The 9,403-nt window shown below is 40.1% G+C and overlaps 2 protein-coding genes across 2 annotated transcripts; both read left to right on the top strand.

Annotated features, from left to right (window-relative positions):
- The first annotated feature begins 683 nt into the window (after window positions 1-683).
- On the top strand, window positions 684-4,742 carry lgals3a (lectin, galactoside binding soluble 3a). The gene is made up of 6 exons (XM_014998586.2): window positions 684-845; window positions 1,225-1,242; window positions 1,357-2,061; window positions 2,933-3,021; window positions 3,298-3,454; window positions 3,730-4,742. The coding sequence occupies exons 2-6, from the start codon at window positions 1,228-1,230 to the stop codon at window positions 3,883-3,885; spliced, it is 1,122 nt and encodes a 373-aa protein (XP_014854072.1). The 5' UTR covers window positions 684-845; window positions 1,225-1,227; the 3' UTR covers window positions 3,886-4,742.
- Window positions 4,743-5,732: 990 nt separating this feature from the next.
- Window positions 5,733-9,396, top strand: synj2bp (synaptojanin 2 binding protein). Its single transcript, XM_014998591.2, has 4 exons — window positions 5,733-5,929; window positions 6,442-6,578; window positions 7,172-7,267; window positions 7,726-9,396. Exons 1-4 carry the CDS (start codon window positions 5,866-5,868, stop codon window positions 7,858-7,860), a joined length of 432 nt encoding a protein of 143 aa, XP_014854077.1. The 5' UTR covers window positions 5,733-5,865; the 3' UTR covers window positions 7,861-9,396.
- The last annotated feature ends 7 nt before the right edge of the window (window positions 9,397-9,403 follow it).

The raw sequence follows: 9,403 nt of genomic DNA, 5'->3' as shown, positions 1-9,403 counted from the left end.
ACTTTTTTTTTAATCCCTTCTTTGGTGAAGCACACAAGGTCTAAGTCAAATTAAAACAAAAATAATTTAAAATCATGATCACATTTTTACTGTTGCCCCATGCTTGCTGGGGATGGGAGACAGCATTGTAACTGGATGGAACTGGACTCAATAGATTCAATATGAACATGACTGAAATAAACTGATTAATTGGAACATTTGAAGGGTTGATGTTTCTTTTTATTTTTTATGTATTTATTTTTGCAGTGATTATTATTATTCGTTGTTGTATTTGTAGGCGTAGTGGTATTATAGTTAGACATGTACAATTTAAAGGGAGAGTTAGAATTTGGGTATAATTGGACATTTTACCTTTGAAAAACAAATTGCTTGTATTTATCAATTTTTCTAGAAATACACATTTATTATTTTAATTACTGAGTTAAGACGTAAGCGGAAATATAATACATCGTTTATTTATTTTTGTGTCAAGTAAAATTAGAGTGTGACATTTACTAATACTGAAACTGTTTTTTGTTTATTTATCATGTGTTTATTTTTTTTCTATATTTAGAAAAAAATGAATACATTAGAGGAAATAACACTTAGGTTAAATAATAAATTCCCCCATTTTCGATTTCCCCAGGTCATGTAAATGAAAAGCGGATGTGTGTGTTTTTTGCACCGGAACTCGCCCGTGCGCGAGCTTCCTTTCCAGGAGTTGTAGTTTTTCTTACCACAACCAACGTTAGCTTCCAGTTTTGAGCCTCGTCAGGCCAAAGCAGTTGGCTAACTGTTTTTTTCGGAGCTGTAGAAACCATCGCACTTTCCTGTTGTCGTTCAAGCAGAGCCTAGCTTCCGACCAGGTATCGTAAAACATCAGCTTTCACTGTTTATTCTCTCACCACGAATGTAGACCTAACAAACCTAAACTAACAGCTAGCCGGGGTTAGCTAGATTGCTAGCCAACTCTGTACCATCAGTAGTTTCCACATTTCAAAACAAATGCCTCCCCTAGATAATGAAGCAAAGCACCGTCTTTGTTATTGCTGTGGTATATTAATTTTTTTTCAGTAATGTTGAGTTATTTTCAGTGTGTCGTAATGGACTTTGTGAATCATCATTCCAGGGTGGAAACATTTACTCAGAGACTCTAGGAACTGCCCAGAGACATTTTACAGCTTGATAAAATATATTGGAAGTACTCAATAAAACTGATCAAAGTTGTTTCCTGTTCTGTTTTAGATCATGGCAGATTTCTCGGTGAGTTTAATGTATCGATTCCCTGTAGCTTGCAGTGGAAATTACCTGTGTGTTTGGTTTTTTTGTTGTTGTGAGTGCAGAGGGTTGTTTATACTTTCTCTTTTTATTCTGTAGCTGTCAGATGCTTTAGGAGATGACACGCCGAGCCAGGCTAAGAAAATAGGCCATACTAACCCTACGGCCCCTGCCAGCAATCACCCTGCCGCTCCGAACCCGGGATGGCCCGGTTCTGCCCCAGGAGCTCCCACCCAGCCCTCTGCTCCAGCTGACTTCAGCGGTGGATTATCTGGCCCAGGAGCCCCGGGGCCATTCCAGTACCCCTCTGGCCCTGGAGCGCCAGGGCAGTACCCGGGACCTCCCTCAGCACCCGGTGGCTTCCCTGCTGGTCCTGGAGTACCTGGACAGTATCCCGCACCGGGAGCTCCGGGTCAGTTTCCCTCCAGCCCTGGAGCGCCTGGACAGTTCCCCGGGCAGTATCCATCTGAAGGAACTCCTGGACAGCTGCCCGGGGGCCCCGCTCCTTACCCATCGGGGCCGTTTCCTTCTGGCCCCGGCGCTCCGGCCGGCCCTTACCCGAACGTGCCTTTCCCTGGTGGCCAGCCAGCAGGAGGCAACGGGATGTACGGACCCGGGGGTCAAGGTGGATTTCCCCCTCCAGCCGGTCCAGGATCTTTCCCAGCGTTCCCCGGAGGCGGATTCCCCCCGATACCACCCGGGTCGTGGGGATCACCCGGAGGAGGTTTCCCGACCCCGCCTGCCCAGTTTGGCCCCGGGCCCATGGGTCCGTACGGTGGTCCTGCTGGTCCAGGAGGCACATTGGTGAGTGTGAGCTCTTCCTGGAGTAAATGCGTCGCTTCTCTTGCTCGCTACTCTTCTCTTCTGTAAATCTAATCTGGGCGTTTTGGTGAAAACAACTCAAGCTTCCTCGGACTAAAAGTTAACTTCTCTCTGTCTGCTGGTGACCTTTGACTGGGAGGTGCGTCTGATTCCAGGTTTCTGCTCGGGGTGCGCCGCAAATGCAAAGTTAACGGCAACGCCCTGTTCAGCAGGAGTGAACGGAAATGTATTTCTGTCTTTCAGCCCAGATATAACCCGCCGTATTATTGAAAGCAATGAGCTCAGCTTTTCAGCCGGACCAGGACGTCCCACCCGATTGGCGCCAAAGATCGAACGCATCCGCATCGACGAGTCGTGTTGGAACGCAGCGTTAAATGCATCAGATTTAATTGTTTTGGTTTTTGTTTTGTTTCAAAGTGCAATATGATTTTCTTTGATTTACAAATAATGTTTACCAGGTCTATGCTGCTTTAATCTACTTGTATAATCTAGTCAGATGCTGCTCTGACTTGTCCCTCACATGAATGAGTTTCAATAAAAACCCTTTCACTGTTGCTCAGACTTCAGTTTGTGCAGGTGTTTGACCTTCGTTGAAATACGCGGAGATTATGACTCACTCAGGTGTTGCATTGGGAATATAGGCAGAGTCAGAGTTTAAGTTCATATTTTTTTAATCTTGTCAATAATTTAAAAGTACCTGGATTACACCTACGGGATATTAACAAGCGGGTAAACAATTTCTCTTTGTATCACATCATTCAAAAGCAAAAAAAAACAAACACAAAAAGCATTCTGAAAACTGTGGAGCAGAGGCAACGCTGTCGGTATTGACACTGTAAATATTTCTTTTCAGATTGTGCCGTACGATCTCCCACTCCACGCTGGGATTATGCCGCGCCTTTTAGTCACGGTGATCGGAGAGCCAGTTCCCGGGGCAGACAGGTACGGATTTCCCCGGAAAAAAAAAACAATCCTCGCAGTCTGTGTTTGAAGTCGCGATGCGCTTCAGAAAGTAATGTGAATGTGAAGTGGATCTGTGCTGTTTAACTCGGTTATCATGGACAGTTGTGTCAGAGATTAGTGAAAGTGTTTCCACTTTGTCTCGTTACAGCCACAAGCGTCAGTGTATTTTATTGGGATTTCGTGATGATCTGATATGACTTTGATGAAAAATATAACAATCGAAGTTTATATTTGTGTAATTTATAAACTCTTCAGGTTCCAGGTTGACTTCCTTAAAGGACCGGATGTCGTCTTTCACTTCAACCCTCGCTTCAACGAGCAGACCATCGTCCGAAACTCCAACCTAGGAGGTTACTGGGGCCCGGAGGAGCGAGAGGGGCCCTTCCCCTTCGTCCAGGGGCGCCGTTTTGAGGTAAGTTCATTGCACATTTTTGAAGCACCAATCTCGCATTTCACAAACTCCAAACGTAGTTTCTAATCCATCTGATACAGAAACTACTAAGGTTTTCCCAAATTTTTTTTTGATTGTTTTTTTTGTTGTTGTTGTTGTTGTTTTTATTGCGCACGCCAATGTTCTGTGCACGTTCATGTTCAAAACGCCCGGCTTCCAAACTGTTTTCGTCGCAGCAGAGTAAATAAAAGAATTGACCCAAGCAAATCTCGGTGTTTGTCGCCCCCATCTCGCAGCTGAAGATCCTGGTGGAGGAGGACATGTTCAAGGTGGCCGTGGACGGCACCCACCTGCTGGAGTACGAGCACAGAGTGGGCGGCCTGGAGGAGGTGACCGTGCTGCGGGTCACCGGCGACGTCGTCCTGTACAGCGCGGCGCCCAGCATGATCTGAGCACCCCCGGCCGCTCGCTTGCTCGCTCTCGAAACGATTAGCCTCCGCGTTTCTGACGACTGCCCGCCCCGAAGCCCCTCCCCCTCAAACACACGGAGGCAGCTGACGAAGTTGCAAGTGCGGCCAGCAAAGTGCAATTGTCCCTCACGTGGCACATTTTATCGCAACGCAGATCGAATTGATTGATAATCCTGTTTTTTTTTTTGTTTTTTCCTACTGAATGATAATTCAATACAAAATTATGTTTTCACTTTCCTCTTAGAAAAATGTATGAACTGCTTTGCATTTTTTGTTTCCCTATTTTTTTTTTTTTTTTACCCATTTCTAATTAAGGAAAAGATTGAGTGACATAAACGTGTAACAAATTAAATAAGGAATAATTTATTATGTGGAAAAAAAAAAGAAGATTGTAAGCTAAGCAGGGTGGAAGACATGTTCCAGGCGTTTCATATTATTTCTGCTGTGTTTTGTTTACATGTTTATTATTTCGTCACAACATAACGTGACGAGCCTTCGTAGTGCATCAAAGTGTGATGCTGAAAATTTCACTTTTATTTCAATGCTGAACCACAACCCTCTGGAGTCACACACACACACACACACATATATATATATATATAGTAGGCTAATCATGAAGTTTCTTCAAATGTAAGTATTTATATTCAGTGTTTGTTCCTCTTCTCTTCAGCTGTTTTCCTCCCGACCCGTTAACGTTTCCCCAAGTTTGAACAAAACAGCGAAAAAATGGCAACTAATTATTAAATTAAAATGTGTGTAGGAGATATTCTGACTTGGTGCCAAAGAGCAGTGGTACATATTTTGAATTTCTAAATAAAAGGACTATGTAAAACTTTCAACTTGTGAGCTATCAGTTCTTATTTTTTATTTTTTATTTATTTATTTTTAGTGATTAGATTGTTGGACATATCTGACTTATTCAGATTATTTTTTTATGAAACTAGTCTGTTTTTTTTTTTACTTTACAATATACATACGAGTAAAATTTTAATTCAGAGTCATACATGAATAATAAAAAATAACTTACTGGATTAGCATCCCATTTCTTCTAGCTGCCATATTTGACTTTTTTTCCTTTGGTGTTGGTCACTAGAAACTGTTCACAAAAAGATACAATTTTTCTTCCACTTGTGTTTTTTTTCATATGTTTGAGCTTATTAGCCCTAATATTTTTGTTCAAATGTTTGGATAGTTTGTATATACAATGTTAAGACTCTTAAAAGTAAGACCCTTTGATACATTTTTTGGAGTCCAAGGCAAAAGAACAACTTGAAATGTTCATCAAATAACAGCTTTAATTTGATCATATTTATTCAATGAGTTTTTAACAAAAACTATATTAGGAGAACATCGTTTTTAATAAAATTAGTGAGGATGTAGTTATGAATTTAACTTTTTTATTTGTTTTTATTTATGCTTGAAATGAGCCAATAACTGTCTAGGAATCTTTTGTTTTCCTTACAACAGAGATATGAAATTACAGAGAAGTCCACTCACAACTATGATGGACAGCATAATCAAATTAAAGGTTAGATTGTTCAAATATATTCAGTATGTGTCTGTGCTACTTTTGTGAAAGATTATTTTTTTAGGGGTGTCAATTAATTTTGTCTGTGTCTGGATGAGGAAGAAAAGGGCATACGTTGTGTACAAACAAACTACATAGTAGCTCTGATATGTCTGCTGATTAAGGAGCTCTGAACACTTACCGTAATGCCTGCTTCGGTTTAACTTTGTTGCAAATTGCAATAAATGTCATTTTACAGGCATCGAGGTTTGTTTTGCTTTAAATTTCATTCAAAGGTCAGCCTGCAGTTCTTTGTTTTCCCGTCAGGGGGCAGCAGTTATACATAACCTGACCGCAGCGGACGAAGCAAAATCGAAACTCTTCAATGAGTCCACCTTCAGAGAAATAGTTTTTTTTAATTATTATTATTTTAATCCTTTGCAGTCTTGGCAAAAATGAACGGGTCGTTGCACTCCCGCCCAAGACTTGTGGATATAAATCTGAACCGAGGACCCGCAGGTAAGGAGAAGACTTTGTCGGACAGTTAGCAAACCGTGTTGGCGATGCTAGCTGACTACGTTGCACCGAAAAAAAGAAAAAAAAAATCAATCTGCTACGCAACCTGGAGCTAAAGGCTAATTAATCTAGAAAGTCGAACCACTTCCCGTGTTGCTTTGTCTCGTTGTGTCAAAGTTGTTATTTGCTTATGGAAGCTGCCAGAGTTTCAGTTTAATACATCGGAAATGACAGACTTAGCAAAAAAGGGGTTTTTCTTTCCATTAAGAAAAGAAGCATTACTCCACTTGTGTCCGTGTGAAGCCAGTTGGTTAATATTTACAGCTGCGACATAAAGCTGAATTGTTTAAAACTTTGCAATATTGTGTTTTTTCACTATTCGCCTGAACTTTGATCCACTGAGATGCATTTAATGATCAGCATCTTCCTTGGCTAACAGCTACACTCGATGTTTACTGCTTATCAGCCCAGCTGATTGATTTTATGTGTTTGTGTTTGCTTTCTATTTTCTCTAGGTCTGGGGTTTAATATAATCGGAGGCATCGACCAACAATTTGTCAGGAATGACAATGGCGTCTATGTTAGTAAAATTAAAGAAGGTGGATCTGCAGCACTAGATGGACGACTCGAAGAGGGAGACAAGATTCTTGCGGTAATATATCTATATATTTTTTAAGTACTTAAAATTTTTCACGTTAACCTAAGTTTATTATGTTGGGAGAGAAACGTAAACTTGTGCATAGTTGTAAAAATGGCAGGAAAGTGATAAAATTGCCAAACTATTTTATCTCCATTTCATTTTTTCCCTTTTTTTTTTCAAAGTTTTAGGATACCTAAAGTTTTATCAGATTAGGTGGAGAACATGTTTTCACAAGTCTGGCCAAAGATGCTCCATATTCCAGAGTTAAGCCCGGGCAATTTTACCACATGAATATTGCTTGGTGGTTAAGTTGTTTTTGTAATTTATTTTTTCAAGAATAGCAAAATTGTGTTCATCATGACTGATTTTTTTTTTCTTTTTAAGCAGCAAATGTGTGAAAAGTCCAAGTGGGTGAATACTTTTTATAGACACTGTAAGTTGCGCAGGCTTCCCCCCCTTAGTTTTCAAAACCGTGCATCGTGGAGGGCATTAGTATTTCTGAAAATCGAGTAGTTTGACCTAAAAGTGAAACTAATGATTAACTGCTGTCTGGCTACACAGATATTTGATCAGAGCGTTCTGTGTTTGTCATGTGGGCGTTGCAGATTAACGGAGTCTCGCTTGAGAACCGGTACCACAGCGACGTGGTGGAGCTGTTCAGGTCAGCCGGGGAGAACGTCCACCTCCGCGTTATGAAAAAGGTAGCTGGAAATATTACGATTTTTCTGTTTTTGTTTTTCTTTCTTTACTTTTTACATATTCTTTGTAGATGTAACTCCACTATCTCTCCTCTTTTATCCAAACAAACTATTAAGTCATACTTGTGTAAAAATGTATGTGGCTCTATGTTACACAGAAACTTGTTCTAATTGCTTCCACATCCAATAATGCTTTAAAAACATCTCTATGTGTTTTTTTTTTTTTCAAAAATAACAGAAAATGGCAGAAAAAATACAAATTGGTTAAAAAATGCATTTGTCCTTAATGAGTGAAGCAGTGTTACAGAAATTAAACACTGAGTTCCAAAATCAGTTTAAAGAGCGACTTTACATGTTATTTATTTCTTGCCCATCCCTGTTTCTATGTGATTTTTTTTGTTTCCCCCTCCAGTTCAGCTCTGTTTTACCTGTGTTTTTTTTTTTTTTTCTCTGTCTTGCAGTCTGACCTAAGTAACGGACCATCCACCTCCAAACCTGATCGCCAACCTTCCTCGTCTACTCTGGGAATGCTGGCGTTATTTGCTGGAGCCGTGTCGATCATTGTTATAGTAGCTCTTTATAAACGGCTTAAATAGACTTTTTTAGTATATATGTATTATGTATCTAAGCTGACGATGTCTGTATGTTTGTTTTTAGAATCAAAACTTTGCTAATTGCCAAAAAAAAAAAAAAAAAAAAGATAAGCAGGCGGTGTGTGAACGGGAGACCTTTTTCTGATTGGCAGGTAATGGCATCACCATATTCGTGCATGTTCAGTGATTTAATGGTAGCTTCTTGAGGACCCATCTTCTTATCGTCTGGGTTATCTCATGCAAAGAAATTTGTGACGTATTGAGGTAAAGGGTTCCCGCTCGCTGCGTCCTCAGTGTTCAGACCAACTCCTACAAGATGATCGTAAGATACAAACCAGGGTTTGTACATTCAAACCCACCTGGGAAAAAAAAAAAGAAAAATCTGAGATGACTCGAGGGACTACTTTTAGCTGCGGATGAAGACGCATTGCTTTTTAGTTCCCCCCCCCCCCCATCTCGTTTTGTCGTTTAAAATTTTAACGGTTTTAAGTGACAGTGTGGCTCTGTAAGCTAAAGTATCCCAGTTATTCTTCATTGGGTCAGTGTCTCATGCGTTCAGGCCAGTTTATCTTGGCCTTTAAGTAGACCAATTCAGGAAAGGTGTACTTGCCATTGCCGCCGGTGAGGCGTTCAGGAAGCCTCGGTCACTTCTGCACCGGCTTTCTGTCAGTTTTAAATGTGACAGTGCTCCATAGATTCTCCGAGGGGTTTAGGTGAGCCACGTTTCCCGACCAAACAAGCACATTTTGGTCATCAAAGCAGGTGTTTGAGCTTTTCTCAGTTGCTCGTGTGGCATTTTCCTCCACATGTTTTCCTTCCGTTTAACATTCTATCAGTTACTCTTGGATTCTGTGCTCTGTGTATGTTTTAGTTCAACATTGAGAATTCTGGGTTTTCATCAGCTGTAGACCATGATTGTCGAAATTAGCATCAATTGTTCAAATATATCACTTTGAGTAATAGATTTTAAGAGTTTCACTTTCTGTATTGATCTATGGATTTAAGGTTTTCAGTAATCTAATCTGCTGAGATGCACTTTCCTCCCTCACATCATTAGGTGGTGCTCTAATCACTCATTAAATCCAGCTTTTGCAGACATAATTCAGTAATAAAAAGTATATATATAGTATATATATCTGATTTATTTCTGAAATGGAGATGTTCTGATTGTACAAGTAAAGGGATTTAATTTTTTTGTTTGTTCCAGTGTGAGCAGTTTGTTTTCATTCATGACTCAGACTAATAGCAGTGTTGCAATTAACTCACTACTTTTACATTTTGCACTAAAGCAACAATCATGGAGATTTTCCGATTGCGGTTATAAAACAGGTTTGAAAAGAAATTGATATTTGTTTGTTTTTTCTTCTTTTGGTCACAACAATCACATCACCATCTCTATGTGTGGCTAATTGTGTGTAAATACATTTCTGCTATGAGACACTGAATATGTGCAGTATGCCAGAAAAGAAAATCACAAGCACTAAGCTATGCCAATATTCTGTTTGAGATGCAGACATGTAATAAAAGGTGTTTAATTCACCTAGTG

Source organism: Poecilia mexicana, unplaced genomic scaffold, assembly GCF_051168715.1.
Source record: "Poecilia mexicana isolate PSO_F unplaced genomic scaffold, ASM5116871v1 scaffold_22, whole genome shotgun sequence".
Taxonomy (NCBI): Eukaryota; Metazoa; Chordata; class Actinopteri; order Cyprinodontiformes; family Poeciliidae; genus Poecilia; species Poecilia mexicana.
The sequence above is the reverse complement of the archived record's forward strand: the minus strand, read 5'-3'. Positions and strand labels throughout refer to the sequence as shown.

Bases quoted from the DNA above. Each gene is read 5' to 3' on its own strand.
- synj2bp (XM_014998591.2), top strand. From the start codon at position 5,866: ATGAACGGGTCGTTGCACTCCCGCCCAAGACTTGTGGATATAAATCTG. The intron at 5,930-6,441 runs GTAAGGAGAAGA...TATTTTCTCTAG, and splicing joins TCTGAACCGAGGACCCGCAG to GTCTGGGGTTTAATATAATC. The intron at 7,268-7,725 runs GTAGCTGGAAAT...TCTGTCTTGCAG, and splicing joins ACCTCCGCGTTATGAAAAAG to TCTGACCTAAGTAACGGACC.
- lgals3a (XM_014998586.2), top strand. The intron at 2,062-2,932 runs GTGAGTGTGAGC...ATTTCTTTTCAG, and splicing joins CTGGTCCAGGAGGCACATTG to ATTGTGCCGTACGATCTCCC. The intron at 3,455-3,729 runs GTAAGTTCATTG...CCCATCTCGCAG, and splicing joins TCCAGGGGCGCCGTTTTGAG to CTGAAGATCCTGGTGGAGGA.